This window comes from Chanodichthys erythropterus, chromosome 11, assembly GCF_024489055.1.
Source record: "Chanodichthys erythropterus isolate Z2021 chromosome 11, ASM2448905v1, whole genome shotgun sequence".
Lineage (NCBI taxonomy): Eukaryota > Metazoa > Chordata > Actinopteri > Cypriniformes > Xenocyprididae > Chanodichthys > Chanodichthys erythropterus.
This window is the reverse complement of record NC_090231.1, coordinates 5,382,942-5,408,335: the sequence shown is the minus strand read 5'-3', so window position 1 is coordinate 5,408,335 and position 25,394 is coordinate 5,382,942. Positions and strand designations below refer to the sequence as shown.

General features: G+C 37.9%; 1 protein-coding gene across 3 annotated transcripts in view; it reads left to right on the top strand.

Moving 5' to 3' along the window:
- adamtsl3 (ADAMTS-like 3) overlaps positions 1 to 25,394 on the top strand; it is a 231,238-nt gene that overhangs the window by 15,467 nt on the left and 190,377 nt on the right. For 2 of the 3 annotated variants that reach the window (XM_067401094.1, XM_067401091.1), the window contains exon 3: positions 22,845 to 22,964. The exons of the other annotated variant lie outside the window; for it this stretch is intronic. In XM_067401094.1, coding sequence (XP_067257195.1) covers positions 22,845 to 22,964 — 120 coding nt within the window. The remainder of the gene's footprint in view (positions 1 to 22,844; positions 22,965 to 25,394) is intronic. 3 annotated transcript variants of the gene reach the window in all.

Genomic DNA, 25,394 nt, shown 5'->3' with positions numbered 1-25,394 from the left:
CGGACAGATACAGTACAGCTACAGTACATGAACACATGCTAAGCTAAGCTTCTGAAACCATGTACAGACAAATTGCAAATTTTCAGCTCAGATAATTACTGTGTGCAATTTTAAATTTTCATTAAGATTTAATATTTGTAAAAGTAATTGAGTGCTGTAGGGATGTATTTTGTTGGCCAAAACCTTGACAGAGTTGCCAGATTGGGTTGACGATTTCCATCACAAAAACCTCCCCAAAACATTCACTGCCAAAAGAATGTGATAGAATTCTATTGTCACAACAACCAAGATTTATAAAGACCAGTTACCTCCTTAAAACTAAATATAGCAAAATAAAATTATAAAAATGAATCAACATCAAATCAAATTAGCAAAGGAACAAAACATGGCATGAGCAAAAATGTTTCTACCCAAACAGGTAGAAACTATTAAAGTATGTCAAATATTTGCATGTAACTCTCAGAACTTGAACGCTCAGAAAACACATGCATCGTTTACAATGTCAACAGCAAAAACAAGCCAATTCAAGTGGAGACAAAAAAGCATGGTAATCACAATAAGTAATGTAATTGCAACACACTCACGCACACACCATAACAGCTGAAAATGTGTCATTAGTGTTCTAAAATGAATAATAATAATAATTGTAACAGTCCATTGTAGGCAAGTTTGCAGAACCCAGGTGCAGTTTAGTGAAACAAAGTGACATAAAATATAATCCAAAACAGGCTTGACTTGACTATGGCTTGATGTAGACTTGATACAAAGGGCCATATCATGCGACGCCAGGTGTGACACGAGTGTTTTGTGCTAGTTTCAGCCTGACGCAGTTATCATTTTCACATTTGCACCCATTTGTGCGCCCATGGGCATGTTGGTCTGAAAACGAGGTGTGTTCTGATGCATTGTTGCGTTTTGCTATTTTGAGTCAACTGAAAACCACCATTGACCAACTGAAATCTGGTCTAAAGTTAATGGAGCAGTATTTTTTTTTGTTATTTAAAGGGTGCATTAGTAATATGCACCTATAAGCGGGTGCACAACACGCATTGTTACACACACAGGGACGTGCAGCAGCACACAAACATGCCAAATATTAAAAATGACACTCTGATTGGTTTATGGCATGTTATGCCCAAAACACACCCATGACTCATTAAGAGACTAGGTACAACCCTTTTGGACCATTTTTTCCGTCGTTAAACTAGCGAAAGTGGATTTGGACACATCCTAAGTGCACCAGCCCCATGCACTTCAGACCATGTGCTTCGATCGTTAAAATAGAGCCCAAAGTCTTGGCATGAACATAAATACACTCACCAAACAATGTTACATGAACAAAGCTAAACAATGAAACATGAGGGCTATTTATACACAAAACTAATGAGCAAACAAGGGACACCTGTGCACAATCAAACAATGATCCAATGAGAACAGAGCAGAGTATCACATGACAAGACAAACCAATGAGATATAATGACATATAAGACAAGGGAAGCACAAGACAAGGGCTGAATCCCAAATTGCACCCTAAACCCTCACGATGACATGAGGGCAAGGAGGTCACAAGACAGGAACATGAAACATGGCTAAGGCAAACTACAAAATAAAAGAAAACAAACAAAACCCAAACTCAACGTTATAATAATGCACATACCTTTGTGTTGCGCTTTAACTTGAAACAGAACTACATGTACTTCTTTCTTGAAGTACACATTGTAGAACATTAATCAGTTTTTACTGTGAAAATTCTGCGAATCATCACGTCTACCTGCTGATCTCTGATTGGCTAAAAGTGTGGGCTCGTCAACACCAGCTGACTCTGCAGTGGGTGTGTTTAATGATGTCATGATAACTGATTGGATGGTGCACACTTTAAAATTTAAATGTTTGAAAACCACCAAACTGACCCCAAACCAGCCCAAACTTTGCCTACCTGCCCAAACCAATTTTTACCTGCCCAATCAAATTAAAAACTGCCCAATTGACCCTTTGCCAGGAGTTTGATTGACAGGCGATCTAACCAATCATAATGCTGAATCCGCCGTTATGTCCGACAAAGCAGTCAGGGGAGTTAGATTAACGTTGGTGGAATTGTACTTGAATAATTGTCTGTACTGACATCTTTCTGTGGGTGAAACAACATTCCTTCTGATGTTCATTCATGTATAAATGCTATAAATTGACTAGTAGGAAGAGGTGATCGGATCACGAGCCGCTTGAGCTTAGGCGCGAGAGCGCCACGGCTTGTCGGACATAGCAACAGTAACTAAAGGGGTTGGGTTTTTGCGAATGGTCAATTGGGTGGAAATCCACCCAATCTGGCAACAATGATCCTTGAAAAGGTTTTTAGCTCTTTAGCACTTCCAGTTCTATAAACCAAAAGTCAGATTTGAATAAGGTCTGTTGTTAAAACAAGATCACAATACTTTTTTTTTATTTGTCTTGAAAACGGCAGTTGCTAACAGGAGGCTAAATGGGACTACAGAGGTTGTCGGTGGCATTAAACGTCATGGTTTTTGTAGAGGAAACTAGAATGATGCTAACTTCCGGGTTGGCCTTCAAAAATGCGGCATAACTACGATCCTCTATTAACATGATATTCACTAACTACCTGTTTTTTTTATTATTTGATGCCTGCAATTTCTGCACCACTACCATCATTAAAAGGCAGAAAACAATGACTGTTTTCAAATAGGTTTTCAAAAGGCTCCACCTGTCTGCTAATGAATGCATTAACATGCACATTCTTACAGTATTAATTAATGGTGCAAAAAAATGTAAGGTCATGCAAAAGCCTTAAACTGTTATTGTATCAAATCAAGTCCCACCCACATTTTTTTTTTCTAGTTGAATATTCTGTTTCACTTATAAGGGAGTAAAAAAGGGCTAATAAAAGGAAGGAAGTTAATAAAATAGGTTGCAAATGCAGTTTCATGTTGACTTTGAGCATAATAAAGTTGAAAAGGGGAATATATTTTCTGCCTCTCAGCCCCCCACTTTATTTTGGGTGGTATGGACAAGTGTGAGTTATGGATTGTAGGACCATTAAATGCTTAGCGGTAAATCCTGGGCTTCCTGCTGAGCCAAGGCTGGACTTTTCCCACAGGCAGATGCTGTGGAGTCAGGATGGGGACTTTTTTTTGTTGGTATTAGAGGTGGAGGAGGTAGGGTTAAGAGTTAGCCGAGGTGGAGTGGCGTTAAGCTGACGTGTTAAGGGGAGTGATTAGAAACAGAAGAGGTTTGGTCAGGGCCGAGCCGGGCTGGAGTCAAATGTGGCAGTGTTGGTGCTCGTAGGGGAGGGTGATAAGAACCGTTAACTGTTAAGGAGGTTAAGAGCAGACGAGGTGGGGTCACGGAATAGAGTAAATATAACAGAGGAAGGGTAAATTATCTTGAGCTACTCCCAGACTCGGACATATTTCAGAAATGGAAATATTTTAACGTGATTAGCTGTGAAATATTGCAACAATGTGTACAGTTTGTACCCTCATAAATATTCATCTCAATTGTAGAGACGTTTCCTCAACAGGCCAATGTGAGCTAATTTTTCTTTGTTTTGGTGAAAATATTAATGCTCTGTTCCAAAACCTAGACTTCTTTGATAGCATTCATTATGTATTTTGTCCTGCGCCATAATTTTGAATGAACATTTGTTGTATTTTGGAAAAAAAAGGCCTCTAAAGATTTCAAACAAGACATATTTAACAGAATTAGGACATTTACTTAAACCTACATTAAGTAAAAAATATAATGGATATGCACTATTGTTCAGAAGTTTGAGGTCAATTTATTTATTTATTTATTTATTTATTTATTTATTTATTTATTTATTTATTTATTTTTTAAAGAAATTAATACTTTTCTTCAACAAATCAGCATTTTACAATGATTTCTGAAGGATCATAAGTAGTAATAATGCTGAAAATTCAGCTTGGCCATTCCGTGTCAATTCAACCAGAGGTCACCGGCTTGAATTTTTGATTTTGTTAATATTTTTTCTGTAGAAAGACAAACATAAATAATGATGAAATCCAAAATATTAAATGTGTATTTACTGAGTAATCCACTGTTTTGCAGAGGGGGGTCATTTGGGAGATTTGGAGCCAAATTAGAGGGTTATAAAATTGACTTTAGAAAGATGGCAGCATCATTATTTTATTATACCACAGAAATTGGTAGGTCTTTTAGTAAAATCTGTTGACTTTAGCGATCTTTGTTTCATTACATGATAATGATGACAGTTAAAAAATGGCAAAAAGCACTTTTTGTGTTTTTTTGCCTCAAGTTTGCATGCCTGTAACTCAAGAAGTATTAAAGATATCTTAATATCCATTTAGATTCTGGTTCTAAAACTTTCCCTCGATGGTTCAATCTCAGAGATATGGACATGTTAATGTGGCTCCATGTGTAAACTGGTAAATTGTACACATTTTCAGTGTTAAAAAAACAAATGTGGGTCACTTTGCATACAGCTGATACTTTTTCTTTTAAAGAGGAATATATGAAGAACAAATAATGTTAAAACTAAAAATGTATCTCTTGATTTTAAGATGGGGAAGTTTCCGAAATTTGGTTGATTTGACATGGAATGACCCAGCTTTGTTATCAGAGAAATAAATTACATATTTATTTTTTATTTTATTTTAATTTGTTATAATATTCCACAATATTGCAGTGTTTACTGTATTTTGATCAAATAAGTGCAGCCTCTGCGACCATAAGAGACTTCAAAAACAATATGTTCATTTTAAAGGTAACTGATTTAACATTTGTAATGACATTTTGATATAATTGATATTTTCTGAAAACTGAGACTTTGTTTTATTGAAAATTTTATTAATAATTATGAATAATTAATAGTTATGAATAAATATCTTGACACATCAGCGCTTTATAATGGCAGTGATAGGTTAAAGAAAGTACCTCCATCTACATCCATCCATCATAAACATACTCCACACGGCTCCGGGGGGTTAATAAAAGCCTTCTGAAGCAAAGTGATGGGTTTGTGTAAAAAGAAAAATCCATATTTAACACGTTATGAAGTAAAAAATATCCAGACCGGTTTCCATATCGAACTTAGGAAGAAAGCACAATGCCTCTCGCAGTTTAAAAAGCTTACGCTGCGTTCTACGCCTTCCCTATTCAAATGCAAAAAGCTTAACTGATGAGACGCCAGTTCCCTTTTTTGTATCTTGAATACTAAAGGTGGTCTGGCGGAAGCTAGATATTTTACTTCATAACTTGTTAAATATGGATATTTTTTACACAAACGCATTTCTTTACTCTCCCCGGAGCCGTGTGGAGAAAGTTTCTGATGGATGGATGCACTTTCTTCAGCTCATACTTGGTATCACTCACTGCCATTATAAAGCTCAGATGCATCAGGATGCATATTTATCAGACTCCGATTGTGTTCATCAGAAAAAAGAAAGTCATATACATCTAGGATGGCTTGAGGGTAAGTAAATCTTGGGGTAATTTTCATTTGAAAGTGAACTATTCCTTTAGCCAGTATTTTCTTAGGTACAGTAAGTACACATACTGTAAAATAAAGTGCAACAATAACTATTTATTGATATCTTCTGGTACTGAATTATATATTATAGTCAACATTTATCATGTTTCCTTCACTATTTTTTGCCATCTCTGCTGCCAATAAAGAGGTTTCTTAGAAAAAGTTTACATTTTGTTACAGCCTATGCACCAATGATGCCTTAAAATGCTTCTCATTTAGGCAGCTTGCTAGGTTTTGGAACAGAACCCATGTCCCTTCAAAAGAAATATCCTATTCAACAGAATTCTGTACAATGTCAAGGTACCCAAATAGATCAGGAACAGCTGTTAGCGGATCCTCACATTTACCCAACTCCCATTCTCAAGGTCAGCCAGACCCCTCTCAGAATTCCTCAACAGGATTTTCCCTGAACACGTCACCTGACCTCTGTGTACACGGCTCATGGGGTGGTCATCAATGCTGGAGGTAACTGTTGACTCAAGGGTTATTGTCCTATAACCTATTTTTATTGGTTTTTCATCACCTCAGCAGAGCACATAAGCCATCAATCACCATCTCACTAGATTATTGGCTGGTTGTGGAGTCAATGGCTGACTCTGGTGTGTTTTTAGAGACATACTAATGTTCAGCTTAGTCCAGAAATGGATTAATGGATTGTCTGAAATGATTGGATGTACAGTGGGTATGGAAAGTATTCAGACCCCCTTAAATTTTTCACTCTTTGTTATATTGCAGCCATTTGCTAAAATCATTTAAGTTCATTTCTTTCCTCATTAATGTACACACAGCACCCCATATTGACAGAAAAACACAGAATTGTTGACATTTTTGCAGATTTATTAAAAAAGAAAAACTGAAATATCACATGGTCCTAAGTATTCAGACCCTTTGCTCAGTATTTAGTAGAAGCACCCTTTTGATCTAATACAGCCATGAGTCTTTTTGGGAAAGTTTTTCACACCTGGATTTGGGGATCCTCTGCCATTCCTCCTTGTCCTCTCCAGTTCTGTCAGGTTGGATGCTAAACGTTGCCATTTTTAGGTCTCTCCAGAGATGCTCAATTGGGTTTAAGTCAGGGCTCTGGCTGGGCCATTCAAGAACAGTCACGGAGTTGTTGTGAAGCCACTCCTTCCTTATTTTAGCTGTGTGCTTAGGGTCATTGTCTTGTTGGAAGGTAAACCTTCGGCCCAGTCTGAGGTCCTGAGCACTCTGGGGAAAATTTTCATCCAGAATATCCCTGTACTTGGCCACATTCATCTTTCTCTCGATCGCAACCAGTCGTCCTGTCCCTGCAGCTGAAAAACACCCCCACAGCATGATGCTGCCACCACCATGCTTCACTGTTGGGACTGTATTGGACAGATGATCAGCAGTGCCTGCTTTTCTCCACACATACCGCTTAGAATTAAGGCCAAAAAGTTCTATCTTGGTCTCATCAGATCAGAGAATCTTATTTCTCACCATCTTAGCAAACTCCATGCTGGCTTTCATGTGTCTTGCACTGAGGAGAGGCTTCTGTCGGGCCACTCTGCCATAAACCCCCGACTGGTGGAGGGCTGCAGTGATGGTTGACTTTCTACAACTTTCTCCCATCTCCCGACTGCATCTCTGGAGCTCAGCCACAGTGATCTTTGGGTTCTTCTTTACCTCTCTCACCAAGGCTCTTCTCCCCCGATAGCTCAGTTTGGCCGGACGGCCAGCTCTAGGAAGGGCTCTGGTCGTCCCAAACGTCTTCCATTTAAGAATTATGGAGGCCACTGTGCTCTTAGGAACCTTAAGTGCAGCAGAAATGTTTTTGTAACCTTGGTCAGATCTGTGCCTTGCCACAATTCTGTTTCTGAGCTCTTCAGGCAGTTCCTTTGACCTCATGATTCTCATTTGCTCTGACATGCACTGTGAGCTGTAAGGTCTTATATATACAGGTGTGTGGCTTTCCTAATCAAGTCCAATCAGTATAATCAAACACAGCTGGACTCAAATGAAGGTGTAGAACCATCTCAAGGATCAGAAGAAATGGACAGCACCTGAGTTAAATCAAAGACTATAGAATAACACAAGACGTGTCACTCGTATTGTTTTGAATGGGAGAAAGTGTAACGCGCAATATGGCCGAATACGTCCCGCCTTCTAAATAAGAGCCAAATGTCGACTGGTAAAGTCATCGCGTCACTGCAGCGGCCGTTAGAAGCACCGGTTTCTATAGAAACGGTCAGACACGCGCCTCCGAAATGAGGCACAAGAGACACGCATTTAGGTCTGCGCATGCGCATTAGCTTGATCCAACATAAAAATACATTTTTTTTTGTCATGATTCGAGCGTTTGGAAAAAAAAGTTATGAGACAGCAAATGGCTGCAATATAACAAAGAGTGAAAAATTTAAGGGGGTCTGAATACTTTCCGTACCCATTGTAACTGATTGGTGCTCAAGAGGCTTCCTCCCTCCTCTAGTACTCTTGTTTACACATCTCCATGAGCAGCTCACGCCATGAAGTGCCTTCTAATTGCTTTAGGAAGCAAGTTGTGTGTAATTGCCTCGTAAGTATGTACGTTTATGAATGTTTAGATATGTGAATGAGTGTTTGTTAACTGCCATGCTTTACATTCGTTACCCAGAAACACTTGCTGGCATGCTGCGAGTACATTTGTCACAGGTGTCAGGTTGATAAAAGTGTTGCCATGACATGCACCTCCATCCTCTTGAGCTCTTGCTTATTAAAGTGCCTTCAGAAGATAACAGAGATCAACAGAGAGCTGGAACAAGCCAAACAAGGACAATCTTAACGTAAGACTAATGACAGAGTACAACTAAGGATGGCTGGTACTAGAGGTGTGCGATATGTATAGTCTACATAATTTCCTAATTGTTGTTTTAATGGTGTGGAATCTGACTTTATTGAGTGTATCACTCAATTTGGGGGGTAAAAATGCAAAAACACGCCTTTATGTAGCCTATTAGAAGGCCCCAAAAATTAAATATATGACTGCAAAAATGCCCCTGTTTGAGTCTTTGTTTTATATTTCTGTATGATATAGTTAAGCAGTATCACATGAGCAAGAGTGCTGTTTCTCCCGCATATCAGCATGATTTTAAACAACAGTTCAATAAACAAAAACTCAATATTGAGTTACATTTCAGACACAATATTGTCAATATTGTCTGTTTTTTCTCTATTTTGCTCACAAAAATAGTTCTAAAAAATGCCGTAAATTGTGTCTTTCTCTTTAAATAAATTTAATTGCTATTAACATTTTCATAAGGATAAAAAAAAAAAATCTATTATCTCTTCTAATGCTGTAAACAGCATTCAGGGTGCTCTTTCTTGCACATGACTAAATTATTAAAGGTTACAAATAACAACAGAGTCCAAACTATTAGTTGCAATTGACTTTTAGACATAATCATCAATACTCAAATAATAAAAAAAAAGTGTAAATTGCACATAAGGCAGGTTTTGCATTACCTTCTAAATCTAATTTAAAAATATGACACAGTTTACACAGTTACTGTCATAACTTGTTTTCATGACAAATTTATTTAAATATATATTAAATAATTTAAGGGTCCTTGATTATGAATTCACTTTTTTAACTTTAGTTAGTGTGTAATGTTGCTGTTTGAGCATAAACAACATCTGCAGAGTTACGATGCTCAATGTTCAATGCAAAGGGAGATATAGCTTTTTAAAGACTATAACAAACAGCTGGTAGGGACTACGTCGAGCTTCTTCCCAGGTTAGTGACATCACAAACCCTAAAATTTACATAAACCCTGCTCCCAAGAACACGTAACAAAGGTGGTGAGGCAATGTTGGGCTGCTTTAGAGAAGAGGAAGAGTTGTTGTAGTTGAGTTTTGTTGACATGTCGTCCTTTTACGCCGGACTGCTTCACAAACGAGGGTCAATTCAATGCTGGATTTGCACAAAAGATGAACATGACGGCACATGCTAGTGGATGAGTTGAATCAACTCCACAGCAACTACATAAATTTATCCACTAACCATTCAGAAACGTCCAGTTTCATTCTAAAAGTTGTAACTTCTTCCTGAGTCTCTCCATCAGTGTCGACTCCGGTTTGAACAATGTAAGTCTGAACACTGTTACTGACAATCCTCATTTTGGCTGCGTGAGATTCTCCAGCTTTGTTGTTGTTGAGCTGTTAAAGCTCCGCCCTCTTCTGAAAAGGGGGCCGGGAGCGGCAGCTGATTTGCATTTAAAGGGACACACAGCGTGTTTTTGCTCACACCCAAATAGGGGCAAATTTGACAAGCTATAATAAATGATCTGTGGGGGATTTTGAGCTGAAACTTCACAGACACATTCTGGAGACACCAGAGACCTATATTAAAAAGGGGTCCCCTTTAAGACATTAGTAACAAGTAAAATAAATATAATGAATATATGAGCTAATATAGTCCATATATTTAGTGAAATGCTTCATTTCTCTAGTGAACTAACATGCTGTGGACACTAAATGACTTGCCTGAGGTAAATGTAATGCTACGTGAGATATTATTCTCAAGCTGTTTTATTGATGTCTTTCCGGGGTGAAACACTGGTTGAGAGATTACATGTAAACATATCTATGCATAGACTGTCTGTTCTTCTTCTTCTGCTCTTTTTCCTGTTGTGCTGGTTAGCAAACAGTGTTGCATTTCCGTGCATGCCCCCTTCTGGATTGGAGTGTGAATTGCCTGTGACTGACTGTATTTGTCATCTGATTGTATGCACCGAACTGTGATGTCCGTACTGTGGCCGTTCGGGACAAATACATGTACCGTTATACTCCTATAGTAGGTGAAAAACAGTATGTGAGCTGAGTAGTATGTTTAAATTCATAGTATTCATAAAACTGTAAGCGAAAAGTATCCGGTTGACCTACTACAGTACTTCCGGCGAGATTCTGAAATGTGCAATCAATCGACACTGTATTATCCCATGATAATGCATGGGCAGAGCATTTGTGAATAGAAGTGAAGCGACACATGACAACGACAACATGGTGAACATAGTACATCCAAATTTGAATATATACTACACAAATTCATACTATAACATTCTTTTTTTACGGTCGTGAAGTAAGTTTCAGACCAAATGTAGTACCTATGTGATTTCAGACGCAGCATGTGAAAGTGATGTGACGTGAAGACCAAGAATGGTAACCCATCTGCATTTAACCCATCCAAGTTCGTGCACATACATGTGCAGTGAGTAGTGAAGATGCACTCAATGACTGCTGGATTAAATTCATATTTAAAGTATCATTTTATTTAATTTTTCACTGACTTTTCACTTTGGACTTTTAAAACATTAAATTCATAACATTATTTGTGTAATTGTAATTGCACTGTAAATACATCTAAATATCTGTGCCACTTCTGCAGTGCAAAAATAGATTTTATTGATACTGATTTTATTTGACAAATGCGACAAATCCCTTAAAATATTAAGTATAATTTTATTTTTTTTAATATCGCACACCCCTAGCTGATACTCTAGTATTTCGTAAACAACTCTGTTTTCTTATATTTACCGTTTTGCTCAACAGAATTGACAGTGACGGACACTGTGGGTAGGAGGTAAGAACTTGAGGACGACACAGTTCCTCACATCAAGAACTTGAGGACAGCATGAACAAAGGGGTTTTTTATGCTGCTTGACCTCTTAGTGAGGGTAGGCCTGCTTTCATAATGAGATCAAAGATCTGGCACCATCTTCTAACACCTGCATTTGCTAAAACATTCAGCCTGAGGGTACAGTACTAGCAGAACGGTCCAGCAGCAGTGGCTAATGAAAGCACACAACGAACTTGATTACTTTGTACTCTAGGTATTTTAGCCCTGAAAGCTGTCAGTAGTCTGTATTGTGTTTACAACTTCAGTTGCTTCACATTGTATTCCAGTTGAGTTCATTCTTAAAAATAAAGGTTTTCGCAGTGATGCCATGGAACAGTGGTGCTCAATCCTGTTCCTGAAGATTCCTGAAGAACCCTGATCCAACGCACTTGTAATTAACAACTACTCCTGAAGATCTTAATTAGCTAGTTTAGTTGCATTTGATTAGGGTTGAAGCTGAACTTTACAGGAAAGTAGATCTTCAGGAACCGGATTGGGCATCCCTGCCATAGACGAACCATTTTTGGGTTCCTCAAAGAACCTGAACAGTTCTTAAAAGAACCATTTTTGTCTGATGTGGAGAATATTTTCCCACTATAAAGAACCTTTTGTTGCAGTGAAAAGTTTCCATGGATGTTAAAGGTTCGAGCCATCAATCCCAATAAAGAACTTTTATTTTGAAGAGGATGTTGTGGACTAAATTTGATGAATAATGTTACTGAATCATGGTCTTTGGGTTGGTCATAGCCTTTAGGTTATGACTCAGCTTTTGTTCTAAACAATAAGCCACATATCTGCTCGATTAATCCTTGCATACCAACTGCTTCTGGTATGACAAAAAACACCAAGAACATCAAAGTATGGCCATAGGGAGCAAGCTGAACCCCGCAGGGCAGTTTTGCTCACGCTGATTGGAATATGTTCAAAGAGTCTGCAACATGCTGAGATTACACTGATGAATATGCATTATCCATCATGGGCTACAATCAGCAGGTGGGTGGAAGATGTTGTCACCAGAACCATCACCACACATCCCTTCTGAAGGCTCTGGCTATATACACACTCCAGAGTTGCTGTCTTGCTGAATATCCAAATGAACTTATATTTATCATGAGTTTGCAGTGTGAATCAAATGTCCCATGTGCCAGTTCACAAGTATAAACAATCTCTCAAAAAGGATTCATCACTTAATGTATACTCTGAATCAGTTAGAGCAGCTACTGAATCTGACTCATTTACGAAACTATAAGTTTTAATGACTTTCAGTGGTTTCGTTCTCAACATGAAGCAAGTTTTGTGTATTTGAGATTCGAGAATCTTAAATGCAAGTTTGTTTTGAAATGTACGTATATACACTTGTTCAAAAGTTTTTAGTCAGCAACATTTTATGTTTTTGACAGAAATATATTATGCTCACCAGTGCTGCATTTACTCACTAAAAAACAGTAAAAACAGTAATATTGTTAAATATTATTGCCATGTTATAACTGTTATATTAGTCTTCAGTGGCATGATTCTTCATGAATCATGCTTGATTCATGTCAAGGAAACACTTCTTACAATTATCAATGTTGAAAACAGTGCTGCTTAATATTTTTGTGGAAACTGTGGCATTTTATATAAGCAATATCTCATGAGCAGCTGTGCGATATGGCTGTATATCAGCACGGCTATGATTCGGCCGTTGGTATTTGAGGTCTAAATCGCTACATCCTCTACTAAAAAAAACTCTTAAAACTAAATTTCATGACATAAAAACAGTAGCAGTACTGGGGAATTATCGCACGGCTCTCTGCCAATCAGATTCGAGAAATGTTGTATAAACACACACACACTCACAAAATCCTAGGCCAAATATTTAGTGGTCTTTTAATAGTCTTAACTATTTTAATCACAAATCACTTTTCCGGAAATTAGCAAGAATTCCACAAATATTGTAGATAAAGTAACTTATCACGGAATAACCTTCCCCAACCTGCTGACAGCTTTTCACAGGAAGAAGAGTCAGTATTATTCCACTCAATGTCGATGGCTTCAAACTGTTCTTGAGTAGCTGAAAAATGTCTCCCAGTTCATTTGAGTTTAATGTGAGACCAAATATTCACTATAGGGTTCAAATCTGGACTCTGATCAGGCCAAAACATGAGCCTGATTGACTTGTTCTCAAGCCACTTCTTGTTGTCTTTACAGTGTGGGCTGAGCCGGAGCATTGTCTTTTTGAAAAATAACATCTGATCATTCCTCTTTAGATAACTACTTTTTATTTTGGGAAGCAAGCCATTCAGCAATATATTCTCCTGAACTCCAAAGCATTAAATTAATTTTCACAGTGAAGTAGCTCACCATTAACAACAGCTAAAATGACAGCTCTTCCTCCATGCTTCACTATGCTAGAGATGCATTTATTATTATATTTCTCAGCAGAATTTCGTTGATGCCACTCTGGAGCATCACCATGCAACTTGTGTTTCATTGTGATTCATCACTCCACACACGACTTCCCATATTCTGTCAAAACCTTCATTCTGTCTTTGATGTTTTTCTGAGACTGCAGTTGCTTTTTAAGCAGTGCATTTGCTTAAATGTCGCTAATTTCCTGACCAATAAGACAATTAAAAGCTTAGTGCTTAGTTGGCCCATTGTTTTGCCCAAGAGTATATGTATACATTTGAAGTGTGCTATGAAAAATAAGTTGTTTTATAAGATAAGTCACAAGAATTTTGCAGCTGGCAGGATTCATTTATGACACTACACGACTACGTTTCTAAGGTTTCTGCCAACGGTAACTGATTGTCATAAAAAAGACTCTGAAAGCATTTATCTGACGTAAGGGACATTTTATGATGGTCTTACAAGGGGTAAGAGACTCAAATTGTCGTTGGCGCTTTTTCAGAATGATTTAGAGTCAGGATGCTTTTACCAACTCATGCACCCATTGCTCAGGGTAAATGTTGAATCTTCATTGTCCCACTGACTTCAGAGCTGAGGAATGCTAGAGTGACCAGATGTTAACCTGGCCCTGTTTTAAAGAAGTTATGATCCAGGATTAGGTCCTCCTCTGACTGTACTGATCCTTGGCACCAAGTACTAAAAGTCAAAAGCTTATCTAGGGTTAGTTTAGTCTGAGAAAAGGTACTGGCCTGCTGCCATTAACCCAGAGACCAGCTTGGAGAAACCAGCTGGAGTTTTCTCCACATTGAGTATACTCACTCTGACGGCGTCGTCACATTCCTTCGGTCAGAGCGGAGCCTTTCACTTCCAATCTTTGATGTTAGAACTCAACTTAGTGCTTTACTTATTTGGCACTTATGCCCTGCTGAGACAATGTATCTACAGTTCCCTAATAGAGTGGCTGATGAAACATCTTCTGGCACATGAAAACACACACACCTGTGCCTGCTCTTGTAAATGCCAGTGGAAGTGTGCTGAGCCTTTAGTAATGAGCTTGTATGTGGCGCTAAGCTGAACGAAACCCAGTACGGTTCCTCCAATGCTGCCTGAAATTTAAGATGAATCAAAACCAGGTTAAATTACGGCAAGAGTTAAGGGGCGTACAAACTAAGGTTGATACTGTAATGAAAAATATTAAGTTCAATTCACATATAGCACTTTTCACAATACATATCATTTTAAGGCACAGAGTGCAAGGTTATGAGATGCTTTATGTGAATGCTTGGCTAAAGAGATGTGTCTTTAATCTAGATTTAAACTGGGAGAGAGTCTCTGAGCCCCGGCTATTCCAGAATTTAGGAGCCAAATGTGAAAACGCTCTCACTCCTTTAGTAGGCTTAGATATCCTAGGTACAACCAAAAGTCCAGAGTTTTGTGACCTTAAAGAGCGTGATGGATTGTAGGGCAGTAAAAGACTTAAAATACACAGGAGCTAAACCATTTAGGTCCTTATAGGTCAGTAGCAATATTTTGTTATCGATGCAGAACCAGGTAGCCAGTTTAAAGCCTTCCGAAGTGTATATGACTTTCTTCTTTCAGACAAACACAATCAGAGTTATATTAAAATATATCCTGGCTCTTCCAAGCTTTATAATGGGAGTGAATAGTAACCGAGATTTTGAAGCCCAAAAAAGGTCATCCATCATAAAAGTAATCCATACGACTCCAGTGGGTAAATTAAGGCCTTCTGAAGCAAAGCGATGCATTTTTGTAAGTAAAATATCCATATTTCTAAGTTTATAAACTAGAATCATTGGCTTCTGTACACAAATCAATCCTGGAGGTGAACTTTGAAATGACACATTACGTATTGACGAAGACGGAAGCGCAGAGGATAGTGCAAAACATAACACCGGTCATGAATTCAAAGTCTAAAATGAGAATTTTGAGAAATGTAGGAGGAAACTTGAGTTTGTTTTCTAGCCCTTTTTGTTTGAACCGCGAGAGGCATCTACTCTCACCTAAACTTACGCTACGCCTAAATCCTACGTTATATGCCAGAACTCGACTCTTTCGTGAACGCGCAGACGGACGTTACCGGAAGCTAGTAATTATAATCTTGTCTAGTCAAGTCACGTCATGTCACGTCTCATCTCGTCTCGTTTTGTCTCGTCAAGTCATGTCTCGTCAAGTCACATCAAGTTTCATCAAGTCAAGACTCGTCAATCTCGTCAAGTCAAATCAAGACTCATCAAGTCAAGTCTCGTCAAGTTTCATCAGTCTCATCAAGTCAAGACTAGTCAAGTCTCGTCAAATCAAGTCGTCTCGTCAAGTCATGTCTCATCAAATCAAGTCTCGTCAAGTCTCGTCAAATCAAGTCTCGTCAAGTCTCGTCAAATCAAGTCTCGTCAAGTCTCGTCAAGTCAAGACTCATCAAGTCAAGTCTCGTCAAGTTTCATCAGTCTCATCAAGTCAAGACTAGTCAAGTCTCGTCAAATCTCGTCAATCTCCACAAGTCAAGTCAAGTCTCGTCAAGTCTCGTCAAATCAAGTCTCGTCAAGGCAAGTCAAGTCTCGTCAAGTCTCATCAGTCTCATCAAGTCAAGACTCGTCAAATCTCGTCAAGTCTTATCAATTCACGCCAAGTCTCGTCAAGTCTCGTCAAGGCAAGTCTCGTCAAGTCTTGTCAAGTCACGCCAAGTCTCGTCAAGTCAAGTCTCGTCAAGTCTTGTCAAGTCACGCCAAGTCTCGTCAAGTCAAGTCTCGTCAAGGCAAGTCTCGCCAAGTCTCGTCAAGTCAAGTCTCGTCAAGTCTTGTCAAGTCACGCCAAGTCTCGTCAAGTCTCGTCAAGTCAAGTCTCGTCAAGGCAAGTCAAGGCAAGTCAAGTCTCGTCAAGTCTCATCAAGTCTTGTCAAGTCTCATCAAGTCTTGTCAAGTCTCAAGTCTCGTCAAGTCAAGACTCGTCAAATCTCATCAAGACTCGTCAAATCAAGTCTTGCCAAGTCTCGTCAAGTCAAGTCTCGTCAAGTCTCATCAAGTCTCGTCAAGTCTCGTCAAGTATCGTCAAGTCTCGTCAAGTCAAGTCAAGTCAAGACTCGTCAAGTCTCGTCGTCTCGTCAAGTCTTGTCAAGTCACGTCAAGTCTCTTCAAGTCTTGTCAAGTCTCGTCAAGTCAAGACTCATAAAGTCTCGTTGTCTTGTCATCTCGTCAAGTCTTGTCAATTCACGTCAAGTCTTGTCAAGTCTTGTCAAGTCTTGTCAAGTCTCGTCATGTCAAGTCTCGTCAAGGCAAGTCTCGTCAAGTCTCGTCAAGGCAAGTCTCGTCAAGTCTCGTCAAGGCAAGTCTCGTCAAGTCTCGTCAAGGCAAGTCTCGTCAAGGCAAGTCTCGTCAAGTCTCGTCAAGGCAAGTCTCGTCAAGTCTCGTCAAGGCAAGTCTCGTCAAGGCAAGTCTCGTCAAGTCTCGTCAAGGCAAGTCTCGTCAAGGCAAGTCTCGTCAAGTCTCGTCAAGTCTCGTCAAGTCAAGTCTCGTCAAGTCAAGTCTCGTCAAGTCTCATCAAGTCTCATCAAGTCAAGTCTCGTCAAGTCTCGTCAAGTCAAGTCTTGCCAAGTCTCGCCAAGTCAAGTCAAGTCATGTCTCATCAAATCAAGTCTCGTCAATCTCGTCAAGTCAAATCAAGTCTTGTCAAGTCACGTCAAGTCAAGTCTCGTCAAGTCTCATCAGTCTCATCAAGTCAAGTCTCGTCAAGTCTTGTCAAGTCAAGTCAAGACTCGTCAAGTCTCGTCGTCTCGTCAAGTCTTTTCAAGTCACGTCAAGTCTTGTCAAGTCTCGTCAAGTCTCATCAAGTCAAGTCTCGTCAAGTCAAGACTCGTCAAATCTCGTCAAGACTCGTCAAATCTCGTCAAGACTCGTCAAGTCTTGTCGTCTCGTCAAGTCTTGTCAAGCCACGTCAAGTCTTGTCAAGTCTCGTCAAGTCTCGTCAAGTCTCGTCAAGTCTCGTCAAGTCTTGTCAAGTCTCGTCAAGTCTCGTCAAGTCAAGTCTCGTCAAGTCTCGTCAAGTCTTGTCAAGTCTCGTCTTGTCAAGTCTCGTCAAGTCAAGTCAAGCCTCGTCAAGTCTCGAGTCAAGTCTCGAGTCAAGTCTCGAGTCAAGTCTCAAGTCATGTCTCTTCAAGTCTCAAGTCTCTTTAGGTCACGTCACAAAGTCTCATCAAGTCACCAAGTCTCAGGTCAAGTCTCAAGTCATGTCTCTTCAAGTCTCGTCAAGTCTCATCAAGTCTTGTCAAGTCACATCACGTCAAGTCAAAAGTCAAGTCTATATTCAGTAAAACTGCACATGGGTTCAAATCAACTTGCCTTCAGTGGACCTTTGTGACATAACTTTAGTGCTTTAACTTTATTGCAAAGGCAACATTTCTAATTTTCATTTAGTTTAAATTTTCCGATTTAGTATTTTATTTGATTTCAGCTTTATTTCAATTAACAGAAGTGTTTTTAATAGTTGTGTGTTTAAAGACACTAATATAGTTGTAGTTATTTTTCTTGTTGGGAACGGGCCTTTGTGCTCATTCAGAGGCGGCCGTCCAAGTATTTTCTTGTAAAATAAGAAAAGCCCAGCATTAACACTATTAAGATCTGATTTGTATATAAAAGCTGAGGTGGTGATTATAAAGGGGAGTTTGAAGCCTTCATCCATCCACAGACGTATTTTTTTTGTTTAGGGCACTTAAAGGATCACATGTCAGACTGTGAACATCCTCGCAGAGTTTTGTGCAGCTCTCAGAACCTCCCTTCAGTTTCTATTCTTGGTCATGAAATGAAAGTCATTCCTGTTAGCCGTATTATTTTTGCTCTGTCAGGGCTGTTTCCTGTAAGAGATGATGAGAGATGGCTGAGCTGCTCGACTCTTTCCTTTGCTCGCACGTACAGGAGGGAGTTTGTTGTCATAAGTCTGTGTGGGCCCCTGTGAGGTACCTTGGGGCCTCATAGGGAATTTATTGGAGAAGATGTCCCCAGCTAACACAGTCAGCACCTGAAGGACTGAAGTGTGTGTGTGTTTGGGGAACACAGATGGTAGGGTGTTTACAGGGGTGACAGATGAGACTTGTTTAGGCTGTAAACTGTCTGGATTGATGTTTGTGTTTGGGGACAGATTGCGAAAATGTACATGTCAAACATACACACAAACACATTTCTTATGCATACACAAACATTGATTGTGATCTTGCCATCATTAAAGGGTTAGTTCATCCAAAAATCCGTTCCACACCCGTAAGACCTTTGTTAATCTTCCGAACACAAATTAATATATTTTTGATGAAATCCGAAGGCTCCGTGAGTCCTGCATCGCCAGCAATAACACTCCCTTTTTCAATGCCCAGAAAGCTACTAAAATAATTTAAATCAGTTAATGTGACTACAGTGGTTAACCCTTAATATTATAAAGTGACTAGAATAATTTTTGTGTGCCAAAAAAACAAAATAACGACTTTTCAACAATATCTAGTGATGGGCGATTTCAAAAAACTGCTTCATGAAGCTTCGAAGCACTTATGTTGTAATGAAGCCTCATTTACTGAAATCACGTGACACCACTGATTCGAAACAAAAGATTAATAAAGCTTCAAAGCTTCATAAAGCAGTGTTTTGAAATCGTCCATCACTAGAAAAGTTGTTATTTTTTCATATTTTTATTTTATTACTTTTTCACAAAAAATATTCTTGTCGCTTCATAGCATTAAGGTTGAACCACTGTAGTCACATGAACTGTTTTAAATATGTTTTTAGTATTTTTTTTTGGGCATCTGGAAGTGTTAATTATCTTGCTGGCAATACAGACCTCCTGAGACATCGGATTTCTTTAAAATGATCATAATTTGTGTTGTGAAGATGCACGGAGGTCTGGAATGACACGAGAGTGAATAATAAATCAAAGAATTTTAATTTTTGGGTGAACTAACACTTTAACAACAATAACTGGGTCTTTATTTTGACTTGATAAGGGTTTTTAATCTCAAATATTTATGCATCAGGGTTTATATTAATATTTTCAGACACAATAAATTATATTGATAAGCAGTGCTGGGTAGATTACTTACAAAATGTAATCCATACTGAATACAAATTACATGAAGAAAAGTGTAGTTAGTAACATACATTTTATGTAATGTAATCTGATTACTTTTTTGTCCGGTTTTTGTAGGAACTGCAGGGGGTTTGTAAATAGATGAAAAGCTAATGATTACATTTTAAAAATGTTAAATTAAAATAAAATAAAACACTAAAACTATTTTACTTGTTTATGCTGTGTGGTCTCTCAACTAGTGGCCATTCTTATGTGTGCTTTTCCACAAAACTGGAAGACTTTCTGAACATATATAAACAATAGTATTTTTTAGAAAGGAAAATATAACAAAAATAAATAGGAGAAATACATTATTAATTTTGTGAATTTTCATCTGTCATTACTCCAGCAATTTTGTGAATAGTAAGTAATCAACTGTAGTCTAATTACAAGTATTTTAAAATCTAATCTAATCTAATTACAAGTATAATCTAATCTAATTACAAGTATTTAATTATAATTATATATATATATATATATATATATATATATATATATATATATATATATATATATATATATATATATATATATAATTATATTTAAATACTTGTAATTAGATTAGATTTTAAAATAATATAATCTAATTAAAATATTATATTTTAATTTTAAATATAATTTTAAAATATTATATTTTAAAATACTATATATATACTATACTATATATATATATATATATATATATATATATAATATATTATATATAATATAATATAATAATATAATAATATATAATATAATATATATATAGCAGTACAGCAGTGGTGCTGTACATATTGTAAAATTTAAAAAAAAAAGATGGCTGTATTGAATTCAATTTAGAAATAGACATAATATAGTTATTATGTGTGTTCTATATATAAGGAATGAAATAGACATAATTATTCAAAATGTTGTCATTTTTTTATGTTTAGTTGCAAAACTAATATTAAACTAAAGAAGTTCCCCTGTTTTGTGACTGAATTTGGAGCTAGCTCTTGAAATGCTTCTGAATTCTTCTCAACCCTCTCACACACACACACACACACACACACACACACACACACACACACACACACACACACACACACACACACACACACACACACACACACACACACACACACACACACATGCAGCAGGGCTGTTAATTCAGGCTTGTCAGTGAAAGTCGGTGTGGCTGATGAAAGCATGCCGGGCGGCTTCTCTGACCGTGTGCCAAACTCTGCTCTTTAGGGCGTAAGTGCTTGGAGAAGTAGCCAGCGGTTGCATGTATCCATACACACTTGCACCAGCAGACACTCCCAGTGCTCGGGTATATAATTAGATTCATTTTTGATACCAGGTACATTTTGTTTTTAAGCTTCAAACACTTGTAAATAGTTCCCCATTTAATGAGAAGGGAGGGAAAAAAGCTTTTCAGGAGCTCGCTGTGATTTTATAACCTCTTTAACTTGCATAAAATGTTTATAAGTGTGTCACCACCAGGCACTTCTGAGAAACCCGTCAGCCTGGCATCAGCACGGTAACCCCATGGTCGCCAACTTCAAATTGGTCTGAACGATTCAGGATTTGGTGCATGTGCTGCAGCTAATCTTCCTCAATAAACCTCTAAGACAAAAGGGAGTTTCACCGCTGAAAGACCCCGAGCTGCTTTCTTTTCTGTGGGCTTCTTACTACAGTATCTCACAATGAACTTTTAACAGTTGCATTTCCCCTTAATTTGTCCATGCTGTAGTTCTTTATTTTCTTTTCGTTTGGGGGATGTCAGAGATGGATAGCAGCTGGCAGGTTTCGAGGTTCATTTCATGAGTCAGGAATAGGATGATTATTTTTTGTACTATGTAAGTTTTTTTATATCTAGAGTGTGGCTAATATATACACCGATCAGGCATAACATTATGACCACCTTCCTACTATTGTGTTGGTCCCCCTTTAGCTGCCAAAACAGCCCTGACCCGTCGAGGCATGGACTCCTCTAGACCCCTGAAGGTGTGCTGTGGTATCTGACACCAAGATGTTAGCAGCAGATCCTTTAAGTCCTGTAAGTTGTGAGGTGGAGCCTCCATGGATCGGACTTGTTTGTTCAGCACATCCCACAGATGCTCAATTGGATTGAGATCTGGGGAATTTGGAGGTCAAGTCAACACCTAAAACTCGTTGTTGTGCTCCTCAAACCATTCCTGAACCATTTTTGTGTTGTAGCAGGAGCATTATCCTGCTGAAAGCGTCCAAAGCCAGTAGGGAATACCTACACAGCCCCATATGCAACAAACTGTGATGAACTGTGTATTCTGACACCTTTCTGTCAGAACCAGCATTAAGTTCTTGAGCAATTTGAGCTACAGTAGCTCTTCTGTTGGATCGGATCACACGGGCCAGCCTTCGTTCCCCACCTTGGCCGCCCATGACCCTGTCGCCGGTTCACCACTGTTCCTTCCTTGGGCCACATTTGACAGACACTGACCACTGCAGACCGGGAACACTCAAGTCAAGTCAAGTCACCTTTATTTATATAGCTCTTTTTACAATGCAGATTGTGTCAAAGCAGCTTTACATTGATAAATGGTACATTATTTTGGCTGCACAGCAGCTCTTAAAGAATAGTGTCAATGCAGGCAGATCAAAGCACGGTTGAATATCAAATGTCAGGTCAAATGTCAAGTGTCCCCAACTAAGCAAGTCAAAGGCGACAGCGGCACAAGAGCTGCAGTTTTGGAGATGTTCTGATCCAGTCGTCTAGCATCACAATTTGGCCCTTTTCAAACTCGCTCAAATCCTTACGCTTGCCCATTTTTCCTGCTTCTAACACATCAACTTTAAGGACAAAATGTTCACTTGCTGCCTAAAATATCCTCCCACTAACAGGTGCCGTGATGAAGAGATAATCAGTGTTATTCACTTCACCTGTCAGTGCTCATAATGTTATGCCTGATCGGTGTGTGTATATATATATACATACTTATTTATATATACACATACATTGCTCGGTAGATCAGTTACACGTTACAGACATTTAAATCTAAATCTTACAATTACAGTTGCAAAATTATTAAATAGAAAGTTCAGCTTGATCTGTATGTACTTTAGTGGAACACTGTTAACATTTTATATAATCTTTTGTACACTTACCTCATGCTGTTGTAAATATTACATGCACACCCCTAAATGACAGTACTTTTAGATTAGGTTTAATGTGGATGTTGTGGTTTTGTTTTACAGGGGTTAGCGAGCCAGGCGCAGAGTGCTTACTTCCTACCTGAATTTGCACTTTCTCCACAAGGAAGCTTTCTGGAAGACACAACAGGAGAGCAGTATCTCACCTATCGCTATGATGACCAGGTCAGAATCACACACACAGTCCATTATAATATTCATCTGGATTGTGTCTGCTCAACTGAAATGATTTCTAACTAAAGTCATACTTGCCACTTCATATTGTGGTGGTTAAATTGCACATTGTAAAACCGCTGCTCTGAGAAATGCTCGTGGTTCATTAGCTTCTTGAATTTAATACTAGCTAATAGACTCTGTTGTAACACCTAGTGAGCTGCCTTGATAAAAATGTTAAATCAAATTTATTGTTTTACCTAATATACGTTGTATAGTTTATATATATATTTTATATATATATTTTTATGAAAAGTAAATATATTTAAAATGAACTTTTTTTCGATTGCCTTTGACCCAAAGAATTGTTATGATACGGGTTTATGCCTCATACCATTTTGGAACAGTCCTTGTGTCAAAACTGCACCTAGGATGCTTTAAAATGCTGTCTAGGTAGGCAGTTCACTAGGTTTTGGAACAGATCAATAGATTTGTCTTTAGAGCTGCATGATCTTTCTGTAGATGAGTAAACTGAAGAAAGTCTGATTGAATGAGTCAGTGATTAATTTCACAGGATGGCACAAGTTAATCATGAGAAATTTCTGTCTGTGCATTTCCGTGCTGCACTGAAGAGAAAACAGTTGGAAGAATAATGAGAAATGATAGTTCTACATTTTAGTTTTATTTGTGTCATAATTGTGCTATGGGTAATTTAAAGACCCCCTGTGGTGAAAATCAAGTTTTTACTGTTGTTTATATGTCTATGTGGTGTTTTTAATATGCTTTAAGACAAACCATGTGCAAATTCACAAGTTAACACCATTGTTGAGTATTTTTCTCTTTAAAACTGCAGTTAAAAAAAGACTGTTTGAAATCGCGTGTTTCTGACGTCACAAACTACCGTGTAACCGTCGACACGTGGGCGGGCTTTAGCATATCATTAACAGCGAACTAGCAGGGGAGTCTCAATTCATATGAGTCTCATATGAATATATGTATGATGAAGTATGATGTATATTATGAAGTTATGATCAACAATATGAATCAGCTGTCTGACTCTGAGATGGTGAACGAGAACATGGTTTGTGTAACATTAGCAACACATTATTAACTGTTTGATAACATAGTCAAGCAAAAAGCTGATCATATTAATTACCGTCATGTGTCCGACGTTGTAAAGAGCGAAACCATTGTGTAACGTTTACTACGGTAAGTTGATCGAGTGGATCTCTGAGCTGGTGTGAGTGAGTGGAGGCGGGGCTAATGAGCATATTCATTGATCCACGTATACTAAATGAGGCAAGGGTGTAGAGTTACATTCAAGGCATGAAGACATTTTTTTCACTGGACAAAAACATTTAAATATGTCATTTTGGTGCTCAAAAATGAAAAAGTTATTGACTACAGAGCGGTTCTAATAATGAAGTTTTCAATTTATTTTTTTTTAATTTAAAATGAGATTTTTATTTAACCTTCCTTCATTGGTTAGGTTAGAATTGACCATTTTGTTTGTCAAGCTTTTTTTTTTCATGCAGAAATGGTTGAAAACAATTTATGAAAGTCTATTGCGTATTTATATAAAATATAATTTGTTTTTTTTAATAATCTCCCATTCAAAAATGTATGGTCAGTAAGATTTTTTTAAAGGAATTAATACTTTAATTCAGTAAGGGCTCATTCAGTTGATCAAAGGTGACAATAAAGACATTTATAATGTTAAAAAATATGTTTTTTTTTTACTTTCTATTCATCAAAGAATCCTGAAAAAAGTTTCAATAAAACTATCAAGCAGAACTGTCGTCAAAAAGTTAAAGGTGCCCTAGAATAAAAAATTGAATTTATATTGGCATAGTTGAATATCAAGAGTTCAGTACATGGAAATGCCCTACAGTGAGTCTCAAACTCCATTGTTTCCTCCTTCTTATGTAAATCTCATTTGTTTAAAAGACCTCAGAAAAACAGGTGAATCTCAACATAACACCGACTGTTACGTAACAGTCGGGATCATTAGTATGTACGCCCCCAATATTTGCATATGCCAGCTCATGTTCAAGGCATTACACAAGGGCAGCCAGTATTAACGTCTGGATCTGTGCACAGCTGAATCATCAGACTAGGTAAGCAAGCAAGAACAATAGTGAAGATGGAGCAATAATAATTGACATGATCCATGATATCATGATATTTTTTGTGATATTTGTGAATTGTCTTTCTAAATGTTTCGTTAGCATGTTGCTAATGTACTGTTAAATGTGGTTAAAGTTACCATCGTTTATTACCGTATTCACGGAGACAAGAGCCGTCGCTATTTTCATTTTTAAACACTTGCAGTCTGTATAATTCATAAACACAACTTCATTCTTTATAAATCTCTCCAACAGTGTGTAATGTTAGCTTTAGCCACGGAGCACTATCAAACTCATTCAGAATCAAATGTAAACA